This window comes from Peromyscus maniculatus, chromosome 14 (genome assembly GCF_049852395.1).
Source record: "Peromyscus maniculatus bairdii isolate BWxNUB_F1_BW_parent chromosome 14, HU_Pman_BW_mat_3.1, whole genome shotgun sequence".
Lineage (NCBI taxonomy): Eukaryota > Metazoa > Chordata > Mammalia > Rodentia > Cricetidae > Peromyscus > Peromyscus maniculatus.
The window spans coordinates 83,398,599-83,417,718 of record NC_134865.1 but is presented as its reverse complement, the minus strand read 5'-3'; the positions used below and the strand labels follow the sequence as shown (position 1 = coordinate 83,417,718).

Genomic DNA, 19,120 nt, shown 5'->3' with positions numbered 1-19,120 from the left:
GTGTCTGTGGTGCCGCCTCGTCCTGTCTCGGGAGACCGAGGTGCAGAGGCACCCAGCCTGCAGGTCTGCCCACTCGGAAGCACACGGCCTCCCAAGTTCTCTGTGGTGTCTGTTTTTCTTCAAACCTTCCAGTTGGAACCTCGTCCCTTCTGACAAATCAGGATTGAAGTCCCATACATTGAGCACGTAAGAGCGCTCACCCCACCATCCCCTGCCGGGGGTTTTCATCTTAGAGGTAATTGAGGGCCGGCCTCTGCACATGGCATTCAAAAACCGCTCGTGTGTGCACACTCGTATGTGCACGCTGGACGGGTGTGGTGGCTGGTTCCAGCATCTTACCTTGTCTAGGCTGACTGCGGCTGACTGGAATCAGGCAGAGCCATAGTGTAGCTCCTAGAGCACATTCCCAGTGAGTGCTTACAGCCTCATTAATCCAGCTGTGTGCAGAGGCGCTCCAGCACTCAGCCTGGGATCAGGGTGCACCTCCTCCATTACTCTGCATTTCCATAAGGACACTGCAGCTTCCTGGTGGCGGCTGGGCAATGTGCCACAGCGGAGCTGAGGAAAAGTAGACAGCCACTCCTTGGGTCTGGCAGGCTGTTCAGGTGGGCTTTGTTTGTTGTGTCCTAAACATGAGGGTGTCTCCTTAGACCTCTTGCTCATGGCAGCAGAGGGCGCTGGGCATGTATCTGCTGTGTACCAGTTGTCAGAACCTAACAGACAGCGTTTCTCGAGAGTGCTGGGAGAGAGAGGAGAGGGCACCATCCCTACACGCTCGCACTAGAGTGAGGCCCTGCCCTGCAGGGTAGTTAGTGTCCCCGTGTGAAATGCAGACCGCTAAGTCATGCCCAGAGCAAAGCAGTTAGTGTAGTCTGCGGAATACTCACCCACCCAGAGACCTGGCTGCTTCTTTCCATCATTTTAGAAGACTGGAGAGGTAGCTCGGTGGTTAGAGCACGGGCTGCTCCCCTAGAAACTGGGGTTCAATTCCCAGCACCCACACGGCAGCTCCCAGCCATCTGTAAGTACAGTTCCGGGGGATCTGGCACCTTTTACTCGTCTTCTCGGCACGGCATGAGCGTGGTGCCAGATGTACATGCAGGTAAAAGACCTCTATATTATATGTGCAAGAAAGGGAAAGTGGAGATTTTGTCTGCTAATGTGGTCCCTGCCTGAACTTAACGGGTTGAGCCCCGCCAAGCTCACTTCTTAGGAGAGCTGAGCTGAGGAAGTCAACTTTGTAAATGAGCTTTCACATCTGGCTGTGCTGTGGGAGAGCGGAGGCCTCTGAGCCCCACACAGGCCGCACATGCGCCTGCTCCTCGCCGATGCCGCCGTGGCCTGAGAGGGCAGGCGAGGCTGGAGCTCGGGCTTACTTGCTCTGCTTCGTCTGCCCAGGTTGTAGCCCCTCCCACGTCACAGTCTACAGCGAGTACGGGGTGGATGTCTTCGACGTGCGCACCATGGAGTGGGTGCAGACCATCGGCCTTCGGAGGGTAAGAGAGCGCGGTGGCCTCGTCCAGGGCGGCTGCCCCCCCCCACACACCCCATTTCCTGCTGCCACACACACGATGCATCTCCTCCACTCCTCCACAGATACGACCTTTGAACTCCGAGGGCACCCTCAACCTGCTGGGCTGTGAACCCCCACGCCTCATCTACTTCAAGAACAAGTTCTCAGGTGAGCTTCCCCACGGGTGGGAGGCGGCCTCAGATGGAACAGGCCGCGTCCATCCCCCGACCTGCTGGGCGGTCTGAGGGATCGTTTCCGGCACGTATGGCTGCACCTCCATGCAGCAGCCCAGTGACTGCCCCCCTACAGGAGTGGTCCTCAATGTGCCCGACACCTCGGACAACAGCAAGAAGCAGATGCTGCGGACTCGGAGCAAACGGCGTTTCGTGTTCAAGGTTCCGGAGGAAGAAAGGATACAGCAGAGGCGGTGAGGCGGGTCCCTCTGGCTCCAGTCACGGGGTCCCCGGGGCCCCGTGATGGTGCAACCAAGGCCTGGAGGATGCTTCCAGATTCCTGAATCCCAAATGTTTCCTTTTTGCAGGGAGATGCTCAGAGACCCAGAATTGAGATCCAAAATGATATCCAACCCGACCAACTTCAACCACGTGGCTCACATGGGCCCCGGGGATGGGATGCAGGTGCTCATGGACCTGCCTCTGGTGCGTGCTCAGCCAGGTGTGGGCATGGGCTCCATCCCCTGCTGTGAGGATAGCCTGGCAGACTGTCCTAAGGCCAGACCCCAGAAGCCTCTCCCCAGGCCCGTGGGCCTGCCCTGCCCCAGTGTGCTGTGCTGGCCTGTGAAACCCTCTGCAGTACTATGGGGCCATTCCTGGACCTCCCTGTGTCCACTCGTGTCCCTAGGAATCTGCTGTCCAGACGAGGTCTACAGTTTTTGTGTCTTCATTTTAAACAGCGTTTTCTGTGGAATTTTTCTGCAGTTGCCATTGCTGGTTCTTAGTTGAGGCATTTGTGGTCCAGTGGTGCACATGGCTGTCTTCCGTTCTTAGCTCTAACTGATGAGAAGCCATGTCCAGGGACCTACAGCCAGCCTGTCATTACCCCTCATTGTGGCAGCCCCACTGTGCTCCTGGTCCATGTTCACAGACCACTTTCCTGTGCTGCTCTTCCCCAGAGTGCTGCACCCACTGCCCAGGAGGAGAAGCAGGGCCCTGCCCCTCCAGGCCCCCCTCGGCATCCCCCGGCCAGGAGCAAGCCCTACATCTCATGGCCCTCATCAGGTACCGGGGGGCGGGCAGCTGCTGGGGCGGGACCTCCACTCTCCGTCTTTCTCTTGGCCTCTCCCTGAGGTCACGGGTGTCCTTGTCCACAGGTGGCTCTGAGCCTGGAGTGAGCGTGCCTCTGAGGAGCATGTCCGATCCTGACCAGGACTTTGACAGAGAGGTATGTGTTCTCCAGCACAGAGGATGGGCACATGGGGCCGGCAGAGTGGAGACAGCCGTTCTTGTGTGCCTGTGACCCCAGGGCCAGCTGGCTGAGAACTGGGACAAGGAAGACACCGTACAACGGGGAGCGCAGTCTGAACCCTTCTGGAGCTCTGCACTCCCTGGAATACAGTGGTCTGAGCACAGAGACCCTGGTAGGATGGGCAGCTGCCCATCGTGAGTCACAGGCCCACCTCCAGCAGTGTAGCCAAGGTTGTGGGGTCACCAGGTACACACCCCTAGGGATGAGGATCTCCTGTGGAGCTGAGTGAGTTTCTGCCAGAGGTGTCTCTCCTTTGAACCTCTCTGTTCCCTAAAATGGTTTCGAGTAGCCCGGACTAGCCTCCAGCTTACTGTGTAGTTGAGGATGACCTTGAACTCCTGATTCTCCAGGAGTAAACCCTACATCTTGGGGTGTAGTGGTGAGTTCCATGTCCTGCTGCGTAGGCAGTTGTGCCTAACAGAATGTCCCTGAGGCAGGGGCATGCTCAGGCCTCGTGTATTGCCATTTTCTCCCAAGCTCTGGAATCACAGGCCTGCACGACCTCACTTGCCTCCTTCTGGACTTTGTCCTGTAGTTTTGTTTTGTGAGGGGTTAGTTGCTTTTATGCAGGGTCTCACCATAAAGCCGGGTCTGGCCTGGAACTCACGATGTTGACCAAGCCTCACCGGGCTCTGCCAGCCCCTGCCAGCCCCTGCCAGCCCCTGAGTGCTGATGAAAGGTGTGGCCACCACATGGACCCTGCTTGTCTTTGCTTTTTCTGACAGGCTCTCAGTCCATTGCCCGGCGGGCTCTGTACTCCTGATTCCCCTGCAGCCTCCTGAGTTCTGAGCATGTGCCACCACACCTGCCCTTCTGTCCAGCTTGTGTGTGTGTGTGTGTGTGTGTGTGTGTGTGTGTATCTCGGAGGGTCTTCTCTGGTCACCTGTGCTCCTTACCTTCTAGAACACTTGTGAGGGTGTGAGCAGCAACACTCCCATGCTCTTGAAGGTGACAGTGGCCCCTGCCTCAGTTTCCCTTCTGGAATGGGGATGAGAAACAGATGAGATAGGACTTACCTAGCATTTAGCACTGAGGTTCAAGACTTAGGTCTTTCTGGAAACAGGAGCTGGCCTGTCACCCATGGCCACCCCGTGGAAGTGGGGATTGACATGGCCTCTCTCCTGCTCCCTTTACAACCCTGAGGCTCACCACACTGGCCATCTTCTCCAGTGCAGACTGCAGAAGGGACCTCCTTCCCTCTTCTCAAGCATGCTGGGTGATGCCCTGCTCTCCATTGAAGGCAGTCTTATCTCATGGTTTTGTTTTTATTTATGTGTATGGGTGTAGAGACCTTGAACTTGTGACCCTTTCTCTTCAGCATCCCAAGCAGCTGGGATCATAGGCCAGAGTCACCAAGCCCAGGTTTTCTTCTATTTCTGCCAAAGGCCATTGGAATTTCAGGAGATCACATGGAGTCTGTAGGCCACTTTGGGGATTGATACCATCTTGATTATATTTCAGCCTATGAATATAGGGTCTTTCCATTTTTTTGAATCTTCTTTATTATGTGTGTGTGGTGGTTGCTAGCACAGGCCAGATCCACCAGAGGTGGAGTTAGGGACAGTTCTGAGCTGCTTAGTGGGTGCTGGGAACTGAACTTGGGTCCTCTGCAAGAGCGGTTTGCACTCTGAACTGCTGAGCCATCTCTCCGGCCTCTTAAGTGGTGGTTTGTAAGTGTACAAGTCACCTCCGTTGTTATTTTCAGTGCTGCTGTGACTTGAATTGTCTGGTTTTCACGTTGTCTGCTGTATGTAGAAACGCAGATGAGTTTTGGATGTTGATACTGAACCCTGAGCCTGCTGAATTCACTTGCAGTTCTGGTTCGTTCTTGCTGTGTGCAGAATCGTGTCACCTGTAGATAGTGTCTGTCATGTCCCCTCTAGTGCAGTGCTGAACTTGGGCAGGAAAGGAGGTCATTCTTGTCCCCAGCCTCAGGGAAGCGCTTTCTCTTGAATATGGGATCTGTAGGCTTTTGTGGCAGGCTTTGACCCCGATGAAGTTCCCATCTGTTTATTCCTAGAGTGTCTTTTGGCTCCAGGCTTCTTCCTGCAGTCAGAGGTCCTAAGTCACTTCCGAGTGCAGGGGGCAGTGGATGACGTCCTCACCTGCAAAGTTACGGCCCCCCGAGGCTGTCTACAGCGTGTGCTCTCATGCAAGGGGCAAGAGCAGCGCCCGCCTCTCACATGTCTCTTTGCATTGGCAGCCTGACTCGGATTCCACCAAACACTCAACTCCATCCAATAGCTCCAACCCTAGCGGCCCCCCGAGCCCCAACTCACCCCATCGGAGCCAGCTCCCTCTGGAAGGCCTGGAACAGCCAGCCTGTGACGCCTGAGGTGGCCAGCATAGCAGCGTGGGGCCGGGAGCCCAGATGGCCCCAACATCAGTGCCAAGACTGAGCTGACCCTCCAGTGTTGTCCAAGGAAATGTAGAATCAGTTTGTAGATAGAGAAAATAATCTTTATTATAATGAGCAGTTGTGTGCCACGTTGTTGGTGGCAATCGACCAGATGTGTTCGTCTGCACAGCCGTAAGGCATCACTGTTCCGTTTGCACATGAAGGACCACCGCTCACCTCCCACCAGGACCACCCAGGCCCTGACCCATGGGCTTCCTCGGCAGATGCTGGGGATGTGGCCTCCAGCCCTTCCCCTGCTCCTGAAACTGTCTCAAGGACCTTAGACGAAAGTTGTGCATCACCCAGTGTCAAGGAGGCAGAGGCCAGTTTGTGGCTCTCACTCAGTTCACCCCGACACAGCTGCAGCGGTCCTGACTGCCTGTGTCCGCGTTAGTCCATGCTGGGCCGCAGCCACGAGATGCCCCTGCTGCAGTGAGGGCAGCTGCGCACTGGCTCCGTGGCTGCCCAGCCCGCTGCAGGCCAGCACACACCGGGCTGGCAAGCCCATGGCTGCTGAGCTCAGAGAAGGCCGGAGCCTGGGAAGCCATGCCGCAGGCCCTGGGACATCCCTCCCTCTCCCCTCACCCTGCATGGAGCCTCTGTGCTTAATAGCCCAGTCAGTCACATAGAGTCGCCCGACACTCCTGCACACCGGCCCACAGCGCAGGCCCGGGAACGCCACATGTATTTAACCTCACCCCTCCCTGTGTTGAGTGATCAGGCCTGCAGCCCTGCCTGAAGGCCTGCGATAACGGGCAGCAGGCACGTCTTGTCCTCTTTTGGGACAGGCTTCCCTTTCCTATTGGCGTGCTTGGTGACGCTCTTCAGGATGTGCACTTGGCCGAGTTGGCACTGAGGGTTGTGGCACAGCTGGCCATGCCTGTGCGTCACCCCCAGCACCTGCCTGCCCCATCCACCCTCCCAGCTCTGTGCTGGGGCAGGCAGGCGCTGGGGACTCTGGTTTTTACTTTTTCATGTAAGTCTGAGTCTTTGTAATTATTGAATTGTGAGAACATTTTTGAACAATTACCTGTCAATAAAGCAAAAGACAGCAGTTTTACAGTTCCCGGTGGCTTGTCTGAGTGCGAGGTCGCCCACTGTCCCCACAGGTGAATTTCTCCAGGGGTGTACACATGCACTTGTATCCACAGCATAAGCTGGCATGTTAGCTGTGCCATGGCAGGCAAGGCAGATGCGCGGTAGGAGGAGGGGCGATCTGCTCAGACGCTTTCACCAGGCCGGCGAGTCCCCCCAAGCAGCCTCTGCACAGTTGGCCTTCCGGCCTGAGCAGCAAGGCAAAGGTGGCAGGCAGCCTTGGAGGACAGTGTGTTGTGAGACCCAGCAAAGCAGTGGACAAGCCCGTAAGGGAGGCTTGTGCAGGGCGGCCTGGCCAGCAGGACCTGCTCCCACGAGTCAGCGTTCCTGAGGTCGGAGAGTGGCCACTCGGACCTCCTCCTGTAAGGCTTGGTAAATGAGGACACCAAGAGCCTGCCCTGACTGGGCACGAGGGTGGCTGCAGGGTCAGCTGCTCGTCTAGGAGCTCCTTCCCTGGTACAAACATCAAGGATTAAACATTTGGAAAAACACATGACCCAGCCCCAGAAAATCAAAGGTAGCAGTTTCAGAATAGGAGGGGCCAGCCCTGGGTTCTGTTAGAAAACTGGGCCATGGGCACGCCTTTAATCCCAGCATTTGGGAGGCAGAGGCAGGTGGATCCCTGTGAGTTCAAGGCCAGCCTGATCTACAAAGCGAGTTCCAAAACAGCCAGGGCTACACACAGAGACCATGTCTTGGCGCATGGGGGACAAGCTGAAGAAGCCAGATGGAGCGAGCCAGTGAGCAGCATCCTCCACGGCCTCCACACCAGCTCCTGCCTCCAGGTTCCTGCCCTGCTTTCGTTCCCGTTTGCCTGGCGGCTTCAGTGATGAACAGTGATGTGGAAGCATGAGCCAGGTAAACCCTTTCCTCCCCAAGTTGCTTGGCACTGGTGGCCCTGTCGCCCTGGCCCTGCTCCAGGCCAGGCTAAGGGCTGAGCACAGTGGGTCATGGTGCTCTATCACAGCAAGGACGCCTTAAGTAGGACAGGCCCTAAAAGCTGGGGATGTGCTAATGGGCTCTGGCTTGGGCTTTATAGGTCTCCTGGGTCCTCATTCCCCTGCTGGTCCTTGTTTGGATGCTCACCCAGTACCTTGTTCTCACAATACTGTCCAGGAATAAGCTCTCCTGTCGGGGAGCTCACCACCCCCACGTCCTTGTCATCCGCGGCACATCCAGCGGCTGCGTGCTGAGGGGGCGGAAGCTTGGGAGTGTCAGTCCAAGAAAGAAGGGGCCCTTAGGAGGCAGGCTCCTGGGCCACTTCAGTGGGCTGTGGTCCCACAGCCTGAGCCGCAGCCTGAGGTGATGCATTGGATCCCTTCAGAGCTCGGGTTGAACCTTTCTTCCAAACTTAAGAATGGCCTAGGTGGGCATTTTCCTCCATTAGGTCCTGGGCCAAGGCCAGTCAAGATAAAAGTGGGCTCTCTCTAAATCCTTGTGGGTTGGACAGTCCCAGGTGACCAGCTAGATAACCTCGCTTAGATCCTGGCAAGGGAAAGTTTAGCTTCCAAGGCTCGTCTTGAGGATGATGACACCAGAATCTGCTTTCAGGAACTTTCATCACTAGTGGAATGGCTAGAGTCACACTGTGAGGTCCCTCCTAGATGCCTTCTAGAAAGAGGAAAACAATCTAACCATCATTTGATCCCCACTCGCCTTAGGTTTAAACAGTAGGCCTGTCTTGGCTGCAGGTGGCCACTGCAGTGTTGAATCAAACCAAACTCATGATGTCCCATTCCTGGGCAGTTTTTTCCTCCATCAATATTATTAGTGAGAAATACACGTCTAAAACATGTCACACCGGACAACAGTGGTGCACACCTTTAACCCCAGCACTCAGGAGGTAGAGCCAGGATGATCTCTGAGTTCGAGGCTAGCCTGGTCTACACAGCGAGATCCAGGACAGTCACCAAAACTACACAGAAACTCTGTCTCAAAAAAACCAACAAAAATGTCACATACGAATTTAAGCCTCGTGTCTAGGGAATGTGATCCTACTAAGGAGTATGATCTTTTGACAATTAAATTCTGCACTCAGGAAGCAGAGGTACAAGGATCTCTGTGCGTTCAAGGCCAGCCTGGTCTACATAGCAAGTCCCAGACCAACCAGGGCTGCATAGTGAGACCCTGCCTTGGAAAAGAGGAAGGGAGGGAGGGAGGGAGCGGGGTGGAGGTGAAGCGAGAAGGGATAGAATAACTACCATTTTAGTCCTTGGTCCTGCTTTCCTGTTGGGTGTTCGAGATCCTGCAGTCAGCCAAAATTAATTTTTTTTTCTCTTTGACTGTCAAGGCCAGTTGAGGCTGTGGTCTTTAGTCCTTTGAATTGAGGGGAACCTCTGGCTCCTCGAACCTTTTTGGTGGTAATTACATCCATGTGAGGATAAGTCAAAGGCCTTGCTTGGCCATGGCTTCTCTTAGAAGCAGAGAGGAAATTATCCCCCTGTATTGACCCTCCTGTTCCTGTATTGACCCTCCTGTTCCTGTATTGACCCTCCTGTTCCTGTATTGACCCTCCTGTTCCTGTATTGACCCTCCTGTTCCTGTATTGACCCTCCTGTTCCTGTATTGACCCTCCTGTTCCTGTATTGACCCTCCTGTTCCTGTATTGACCCTAGTGAAAACTTACCAGCTGGAGTCTCCTCAGCCATCCCGAACAAGAGAACAGGTGGCCCCGCAGTCATGGCCCACGGTTGACCTTGGAGGGCAAGGGTTAAATCTCCCCTTAATTCCTCTGACCGCACTGGTGTAGACCTCCAGGTGTGGTTATTGGACACCCAGAAGGTCGGTTACACCTTTATTTTTAACTACTGAGCAACGTTTAGATCAAGTTGAAGCAAAAATCAAGCACTGAAGTAGACTTGGATTAGACACATTGGTTAAGTCAGTCCTTATAACTGCTAGGAAGGACAGACCAAAAATTCCATCGATCTAAGGAGAGGTGTGACGTCAGTGAACTAAAGATTGATCTTTTACATACCTTATGTAACTTGTCCAGACCTTTGTAACCTGCTTAAGCTTTCTTTTTTGTCTTAGTTGGGTTTACTGTTGTGATACCATAACCAAAAGCAAGATCCCTGGGGAGGAACGGGTCTCTCTGACTCAACTTCTACTTCACTGTTCATCACTGAAGGAAGTCAGGACAGGAACTCAAACGGGCAGGAATCCAGAAGCAGGAGCTGATGCAGAGGCCATAGAGGGCGCTGCTTACTGACTTGCTCCCCCTGGCTAGCTCAGCCTGCTTTCTTATAGAACCCAGGACCACCAGCCCAGGGATGGCACCACCCACAGTGGGCTGGGTCCTCCCTGATCACTAATTAAGAAAATGTCCCACCTGCTTGCCTACATCCTGATCTTATGGAGGCATTTTCTCAATTGAAGTTCCTTCCTTTCAGATGACACACTCTAGCTTGTGTCAAATTAATATAAAACTAGCCAGCATATTTTTCTGTTTGAAAAAACATCCAGCCATCTTACATGAGAATAACATCAGCAAATCAACAAAGCCCACCGTACTGATCTCAGCTGGCATCATGGCAGTTGTCTGGCTTGAAGACTGCTTTGTAACCCCACCTTAACAAAGTTGAGCCAGGTGGTGGTGGAGCACACCTTTGATCCCAGCTCTGGGGAGGCAGAGGCAGAGATCTCTGTGAGTTTGAGACCAGCCTGATCTACAGAGTGTGTTCCAAGACAGGTAGGGCTACACAAAGAAACCCTGTCTCAAGAGCAAAACATTGAATCAAAACTACATACATGTATGTAGTGATATTTTGTTTGTGCTCTAACAAATAAAGCTTGCCTGGAAATCAGAGTGTGGAGCTAAGCCTAAGCCACTAGTTAACCATAGAGGCCAGGCAGTGGTAGCTCATGCCTTTAATCCCAGCATTTGGGAGAAGGAAACAGGAAGTGATATGGCTGGGCAGAGAGGAAGTGATAAGGTGGGTGGAGACAGGATTCAGGCCCCGTTCAGTCTGAGGATTCATAGAGGTAAAAAGTTGATGGGTGATGTTGTTCTGTATGCTGTGAATATGTGTTGTTCTGATTGGTTGATAAATAAAGCTGTTTGGCCAATAGTGAAGCAGAATAAGGTTAGGCAGGACATTCTAACTAGAGAAAGAGGAAGGAAAAAGAGGGAGCCGCCTCCAGGAGAAGCAAGATGTAAAGATACCGGTAAGCCACAAGCCACGTGGCAAAGTATAGATTTATAGAAATGGGTTAATTTAAGATACAAGAGCTAGCTAGCAAGAAGCCTGCCACGGCCATAGTTTAAAAAAAAAAAAATACAAGCCTGTGTATGTTTATTTGGGTCTGAGCAGCTGCGGCTCAGGTGGGACACAGGAAAACTTTCAGCTACAAAAGTCTCTGGTGGGAGCTGGAGAGATGGCTCAGAGGTTAAGAGCACTGGCTGCTCTTCCAGAGGTCCTGAGTTCAATTCCCAGCAACCACATGGTGGCTCACAATCATCTGTAATGAAATCTGGTGCCCTCTTCTGGTGTGGAGGCATACATACAGGCAGAACACTGTATCCATAAATAAATCTTTGGGGGAAAAAAGTCTCTGTAGTGGCTGCTGGTCTACTTCTCTGATCTTTCAGCTTTCATCCTGATATCTGACTTCAGGTTTTATTGTTAAGATCAATTAGAATTCCTGCTCCACGTGTACATGAAGCTGTTAAACCATGGTGCTCTTGGTAAGTTCCCCGGTAAACCTTACAGGAAACACAAGAGCATCTCATACAGCACAGAGGCTGTAACTTTACCCTGGTCTTGAGCATGAGGAGCAGGTATGACCGAGGTGCTGCGGGGTTTTATGGACAACAGCACCAGCGAGCGTAGCGGCGTTCTACACTTGCCCGTGGCTCAGTCCCTGCCGTTTGGCGGTTCCCTCTTGAGTCTTGGGCCTGTATCACCCTCTGTCCTTCCCCACAGGGACCAGGGTTCAGGTCCTTACAGCTACCCAAGACATTTGATGTCACCCCTCCCTAAAACACTTGTCCCTTAAGCCCCATGAGCTCAGAGGGACAGAGCTCCACTCACCAGGTTCCCTCAGCACATGCTACATGATGGAGCGGGCAGTACTCCATCCTCACACGATCCCAGAACTGACGGTTAGTGGGTGTCCAGTGATCAGGAAGTGATCACTTGAGTTCACAGAGCTGGAGCAGGAGCCAGATGCGGACAGGATGCCGGTAACTTCAGCCCACCATGGGTCATACAAACAGCCAAGGCAGAGTCATCATGAGTCCAGAATTTGGGGTCTTCCTCATTCCGGGGTCAGCCACCCAACAATTAAATACTCAAGTGTTAGTCACTTGCAGAAATACCACAGAAAGAGGAGTACCAGCCCATCGTCAGCCCAGCTTTGTCTCCAGTTCCCATCACATTCCTACCTGGTCCAGAACGAGCAGTCTGGAGGTCTTTGGGGAAACAACTCCCGTCTCTGCGAGCTTCACACCCGTGGCTTGGCCCTGAGTCTAGTGTCTGAGCTCACGGGCCCTTTAGACCCGGCAGCAAGGTTCCAGACACATGCAGCCTGCATCCGGGCCGTTACTGCTCTGCTAGCTTTCCTCCAGGAACTGGCTAGTCAGAGCCACCTTCCCGTCACACCTCACACCAAGGCTGTGACAGTAGCTCCTGTAACACAGGAGTAGCCCAGGAGGGCGACTCCTCAACACCACCCCTTGGTGGGACAGGGCACCTAACAGATTAAAAAGTGGCCAAGGATCATCAGAAGAGTCCACAGCGCAACTGGGGGACATCTGCAAGGCTGCTGCTGCTGCTGCTGGACACTAGCCTAACAGTACCCTCCACGGTGACCCCGGCCACAGTCACCAGGCACAGGCCAGGGGGGTGGTGAGATGGAGCAGGAGCAGCAGCAGCAGTGGAACTAGATGCCACGCACACTCTTAACCTTGGGAAGCCAGAACGCAGGAGAGTCACCCCAGGTGCTCAGAACATGTCTGACTTCAGAGCCCCGGAACCTAGCCCCTTCTGGTTTCTGCTACGGCTCACAGCCTCTCTTGCCTCTGGGGACCTTCCTAAAGGTCCTTCCCTTGTTGGCACTTGGCAGAAGTCCTGAAGTACAGGAACAGCCAACCACCTCTTCAGCTTCATCCAGCAAGAAGCAGTTCGTTGAGCGCTGGCCTACACCAGGGTTGGCCGTGCAGGCGTTCTGCGCTGCTGGTTTTCACATGCTCTGTAGCTCCATTAGAGATAAAGCCCGTATGCAGAAAAATACCAGTTCTTCCCTTCTTACGGCCGTGGATCAGAGATCCCAATGGATAAAGACACAGCCTAGGGGAGCCTTTGGGAACGACCATGCATTTGTGGACAAAAGATGTACGGGAACATCTTCTAATCTTTGTCTTCAGCTCGAGAGTCTTCTGAGTTTTGTTTTGTTTTGTTTTTTGATTTTGTTTTTTTTTTTTTTTAAGATTATGTTTTGCCTGCATGTACGCCTGCAGGCCAGAAGAGGGCACCAGATCTCATTACAGATGGTTGTGAGCCACCAAGTAGTTGCTGAGAATTGAACTCAGAACCTCTGGAAGGGCAGCCAGGGCTCTTAACCTCTGAGCAGTCTCTCCAGCTCCCTTATTTTGTTTTTTAAGCCAAGGTTTCTCTGTGTAGCTCTGGCTGTCCTGGAACTCACTCTGCAGACCAGGCTGACCTCGAACTCAAATCTGCCTGCCTCTGTCTCCTGAGTGCTGGGATTAAAGGTGAACACTACTGCTGCTGGCTGGGACTTCTGGAGATTTTAACAACGTGGGCAGAGGGACCTGTGTCCTCTAGTTCCCCATCATCCACCATGAAAGGAGGGAGAGCGGTCCTTTTTAGGTCATGCTGGTGAGACTTCATGGGTGCACAGCTAACTCCCTACACCTCTGGCTCTTAGTCTTCCTGCCCCTCTTTCCAAGCGATCCCAGAGCCTTAGGACAACAGCTGTGTTGTAAATTTATCGGTTGGGACTGGGCTCCGTAACTGCCCTGTTGTGGCTTTTGACTAGCTGTGGCTTTCTGTAATGGTCTCCATCAATTAGGCATGCTAAAGTGGATGCTGGGTGGGGGGCATGCTGGGGTTGGGGAGCTCATGAGGCCTCAACCCGAGACAAAATACTACAGGCAAGTAAGGAATGTGAGCGTAGGAGAAAGTCTTCCCCAGGGAAGAGCACGCCAAGAGACTGCCCCATACCGATGTTCAGCCCTGAAAACAAGGCAAGTCACATACAGACTGAATAGGCTGTATTTATGCACTCAGGAATACAGACATGCCCACGTGTACACACGCATATGTGTAACACTAATTAAAAAGAATCCGTGAATTTGAGAAAGAGCAAAGGGTGGAGGTACATGGGAGGGAGACAGGAAAGGGGGAAATGATACAATTATCTCAAAACATTAAATATTTTTGAAGAGAAAGAAAAGAGGGGAACTGTAATATCTGCCCTCTATGACTCTTCAGTACCCTGTGCCTTCATGAATTAACCACCATTCACAAAAATCTCTGAGATAAACAGGCCCTTTGACACCCTTTTCAAATTTATGATCTGTAAGCTGGATCAGCACTCAGTAAGTAATTTAGCGCATGCACCTGTAATCTAGAGAGTGTGGAACGCTTTTTCCTCAGCCTGTGCATGTCGAAGCAACCGGAAAATAAAAACAAAGTGGAACGGGACAGGACCCCAAGCAGGCGGCAAGGAGGGGTGACTATTCCATCTCAAGCAGACGAAACAGGTGTGACTGGCAGGCAGGAAGAGCTGGCGTCCAGGTCCAGCCGGGCCCTGGTCTCTGCCTCCCGCCCGGGCAGGCGCGGCCTCGGTTCTCGGCAGGTGTTCCTGGCAGCAGCTTCTCTAGCGCCCAGCCCCGGCTATTGCAAGTCACAAACGCCTCCCAGGCCATCCTAGTGCGACATGGCTGGGAGAGCTCTCGGTTCGGTTCCCTTTGTCCCAGAGTCCAGTGTCCCCTGCAAGGCCAGCAGAGCAACACACACACACACACACACACACACACACACACACACACACACACACACACACACACGGGACACAGAGCCTGGGCTGGAGAAGGGACGAGCCTGGAGGGGGTATTTGCAAGGTCACAGCTGTCCCTGACACCCAGCCCTGTCTTAGAGTCCACATCAAACATTCTTACCTCTCCTCTAGGGAGCTCCGAGGGGGAGAAAGGACGAGCTTCTGGCAGCCATATAGTTCCAGACACAGCCAAAGCCTGTGAGCCATGCCAGCCCCCAGCAAAGCTTTCCGATAGGGAAAGCACCTCCCTCCCAGGCCACTCAAAGCAGCCTTGGGGTGGCATGCCTCACTTCAAACTCAAGGCAAGCCTGGGATCACCTTTTTCCCATCTATAATGGAAAAAAACTTCAAGGTCAGGTTTTTCCCTGCATGCTAGATTGGCTCAAGAAACATTAGGGAAGCTGGGTGGTGGTGGCGCACACCTTTAATTCTGGCTCTTGGGAGGCAGAGCCAGGCGGATCTCTGTGAGTTCCGGGCCAGCCTGGTCTACAGAGCAAGATCCAGGAAAGGCACCAAAACTACACAGAGAAAACCTGTCTCAAAAAAAAAAAAAAAAAAAAAAACAACAACAACAAAGGAAATATTAGGGAAAGCTGAGTGGGTCTTCGTCCCCAGGTGCCTGCCCTCAGCTACTCACAGCCTGTGGGCCCCAAGCCAGGTGGGGCGAGGAGCAGAAGAATGACCTTCCCGTGAACCTGGCCCAGCTGTGTCAAGTGGGCATCTGCCCTCGCCTGCACCCCACCCACCCCCCAGCCCCCAGAAGTATCAGTTCCTTGGTTTGCCCTATCTTAGGAATGGTGGCTTCCACCCTGGTTCCTGGGGTGAAAACTCCTTCCAGCCAGAAAAGATCAAAGCTCTCTCCCTCAGAGTCTGAGCGCCCTACTCTCCTCATGGAGCTAACTGGGGTTTCTCACCATGCTAGGTCTTGGTACAGCGGTCTCAGAAGGGGCCCCCAGAGTGCCTGATGGTTGACCACCTCCAAGCCCTCCTCCAGGATCTACAGTCTAGAATACAATCGAGTAGATTGCTCCCCAAATCCAGTATAAGTACCCTGAAAATCTAACAGGGTACATTGCAGGGATCTCCAAGCTCATTCCCTGACGGGGGAAAAAAAAAATCCAGGAAAGACAGAAGGCCAAAGCCAAGCAGGGAGAAAGTAACAGCTTCACCCTTCAGGGCTGGGGAGGCCCATGCCCCAGGCTTAGGTACTTCATAGGGCCCCTGGGTCCTCCCCTTCCTCCTATTGGCCCTGTTTAGACGCACACACCCACCAAGCCTCTGAGTGATGGGCAGGGCTGGAGCTTGGAAGGCAGCGCTGGACACCAGCGCTGGACACCAGCGCTGGACACCAGCGCTGGACACCAGCGCTGGACACCAGCGCTGGACACCAGCAGCAGCTCTCAGCCCAGCTCGGCCCTGCAGACCCAGGCCTCCCTGGGCCTCAGGCAGCAGTCAAGGAGGCAATGTGGTTTTAGAACATCAGCTCCAGGCTGGAGAGATGGCTCAGTGGTTAAGAGCATTGTCTGCCCTTCCAGAGGTCCTGAGTTCAATTCCCGGCAACCACATGGTGGCTCACAACCATCTGTAACGAGATCTGGTGCCCTCTTCTGGCGTACGGCAAACTTGCAGAAAGAACACTATTTACATAATAAATAAATCTTAAACAAACAAACAAATCAGCTCCACTGTTACCCATGAGGGGGTCACATAATCCCCTCCCATTTCTTGAGCAAATCAACTACAACCTCCCGGGAGCACAGTCCTCCAGCATGCCTAGAGGGGCTTAGATAGGGACATAGTGGGCTGCTTAAGACACAGAGGGCCCTTCCGAGCTGGTGGCTGAAGGAGCAGAGCACTAGGAACCAGGAACCGGCTGGGCTGGGTGGGCTGACCCATCCCTGACATCTCTACATGGTAGACTTGAGGATTGAGAAAGGAATGACCATACTCGACGCTCTGGTCTGAAAAAACGCTCCAGCGTGAGCCACTTTTCAAAATACTAGTCCTCTTAGGATCGTGGCAGCATTGTAAATGATGAGTCACAAGAGTGCCACGGGCATCTCATTTACGTGATATCCCACACAGCTAAGCTGTCCCAATGGGGACAGTGCCACTTCAGAAGCACCTGACGACGTGAAGAAAAGGTTGCTGACCGTTCAAGCTGCACATATCCAGCCAGGAGCTCCGGCCTCTGTGCACACACATGCTATGACCTGCCCAGTGGCTGTCCTATAACCACTCCAGCTCTGGCTCCCCAGTGTCTGCACCAGGCTTCTTCTCTTAGGTCACCAACCAGCTCCCAAATCATGACACAGAGACTTCATATTGGTTATGAATGCTTGGCCTTATTTTAGCTCTTACTTTAATCTATTTCTCTTTATCTACGTTTTGCCTCAGGCCTTTTTACCTTCTTTCTGTATCTTACTTTCCTGCTGTCTGTATGTCTGTCTGTCTGGCAGCTGCCTGGCTTCTGGCCCTAGGAGTGTCCCTCTTTCTCCTCCTCTTTTTCCTCCTCCTCTTCTCCTTTCCCTCTCTCCTCTTCCCCCTCCCCTCTCCCTCTCTCTCCTAGCCCCACCCCTATACTTTTTTTTTTTTTTTTTTTTTTTGGTTTTTTTCGAGACAGGGTTTCTCTGTGTAGCTTTGCGCCTTTCCTGGAGCTCACTTGGTAGCCCAGGCTGGCCTCGAACTCACAGAGATCCACCTGCCTCTGCCTCCCGAGTGCTGGGATTAAAGGCGTGCGCCACCACCGCCCGGCAGGCTGTTCGTCTCTTTATTAGACCAATCAGGTGCCTTAGGCAGGCAAGGTGAAACAGATGCAACACATCTCTACATAATTAAACATGCAGTGTAAACAAATGTAACACACCTTTACACAGTTAGAGTAATATTCTGCAGCATAAATAAATGTAACACATCTTTACCTAGTTAAAATAATATTCCACAACAAGTGAGTACCTCAGAACTGCCCTTGGGGAAGGGTGGGCTTTGCCTTACAGCAATGGGAGAATAACAATTGTAAAAAGTGAGATGGATTCTTGCTTGAGAGCCAGAACCACAATAAAAATGAGTAAGAGTAAGAGTTAGGAATGGGGAGAGCCATGCCTGTGTAGCGCACTGGCCAAGAACATCATGGAACTTCAGAACACAGCCTCCTCCCACAACCCACTTCTTCAAGGACGTTTGTCCAGTGACAACTTCAGCTCCAGATTGGCCCCGTCCTTGTGAAGCCTTCCAGCTTTATTTTTAAAAGCTGCTTTTAAAACCTTCCCTTTGCTTAGAGCTTTTGAACAGGCCCTGGCCTCCTGGGCACTCCAGTGCTCGAATGCAGTGCCCATGGCCTCCGGGGCACTCCAGTGCTCGAATGCAGTGCCCAGCTGTAGCCAGAAGGTTTCTCTGCTCCCACCAGGCCTGGCAGTCCCCAGGTCCTCTGGTTCCGCCCAGCCCCACAGTCCCTCAGCTGCTTATAAAATAATCATTCAAAGGCTTATATTAATTACCAATTGTATGACCTATGGCAGGCTTCTTGCTAGCTAGCTCTTATAACTTAACCCATTTCTATTCATCTAAAGGTTGCCACGTAGCCATGGCATTACCAGTCTGCTGGCATCTTGCTGCTCTTTGGTGGTGGCTGGCATCTCTCCCCTCTCTCCTTTCTTCTCTCCGTATATCTGCTCGGATTTCCTGCCTGCCTCTAAGCTGCCTTGCCATAGGCCAATGCAACTTTATCAACCAATCAGAGCAACACATATTCACAGCATACAGAAAGACATCCCACAGCACCTAGCTCTACCAGGATACGTCTAGTGTGGGCAGAGAGATCTGGTCAGGTCATCTTCAGAGGGACTCAGTAATTAAGTCTTTTAGACTCTGATTTTACTTTTGGGCCCAGAAGACACCCCCACCCTGATGCCCTGCCCATCTGCAGCCTGGCTGATTAGGTGGACCTGGGGTATTAGATCACATAGGAAGTACCATCAAAAGGCTTCAATCAAGAGCTCTTTAAGTCACATAGATGTTACTGATGAAAACTGCCAAACTGTCCTCCTGTGATGCCTCGGGCCCACTCGTTAAAAATACCATCAAAAACAACCCCCTTGTCAGTGACTAAATTCAAAAATTCTAACCGTGGCTGTTCTAATTAGCTTGTCGCCCACAGTTCTGAAATGTTGGCTATCAGGTTCTGGAAACTTCATAAATACTCTCAGTACAGAGTTCCAATCACTTTCAAGATGGATGAAGTAGGGCTGGAGAGATGGCTCAGTGGTTAAGAGCACTGACTGCTCTTCCAGAGGTCCTGAGTTCAACTCCCAGCAACCACATGGTGGCTCACAACCATCTCTAGTGGGATCTGATGCCCTCTTCTGGCGTAATGTTGTACATGCAGATAAAGCACTCATACAGTTCCCAGGCCCCACATCAGATGCACCTGTCACTCTAGCTCAGAAGATCAAACACCCTCTTTTGGCCACCACAGACATCACTCACACATGCTGCACACATATCCATGAAGGGAACCACACATTCACATAAACTAAAAAAAAAAAATCATTTGATTGAAAAGAATCATTAAACAAAAAATTTAAAATGTCAGGCTAGACATGGTAGCA

General features: G+C 52.6%; 1 protein-coding gene across 2 annotated transcripts in view; it reads left to right on the top strand.

Moving 5' to 3' along the window:
* The window catches only part of Cdc42bpb (CDC42 binding protein kinase beta), a 99,108-nt gene extending 92,647 nt beyond the window's left edge, over positions 1 to 6,461 (top strand). For both annotated transcript variants that reach the window (XM_042261208.2, XM_042261209.2), the window contains 7 exons: positions 1,399 to 1,496; positions 1,597 to 1,681; positions 1,823 to 1,940; positions 2,055 to 2,172; positions 2,646 to 2,751; positions 2,844 to 2,914; positions 5,202 to 6,461. In XM_042261208.2, coding sequence (XP_042117142.1) covers positions 1,399 to 1,496; positions 1,597 to 1,681; positions 1,823 to 1,940; positions 2,055 to 2,172; positions 2,646 to 2,751; positions 2,844 to 2,914; positions 5,202 to 5,333 — 728 coding nt within the window. In that variant the 3' untranslated portion in view covers positions 5,334 to 6,461. The remainder of the gene's footprint in view (positions 1 to 1,398; positions 1,497 to 1,596; positions 1,682 to 1,822; positions 1,941 to 2,054; positions 2,173 to 2,645; positions 2,752 to 2,843; positions 2,915 to 5,201) is intronic.
* The last annotated feature ends 12,659 nt before the right edge of the window (positions 6,462 to 19,120 follow it).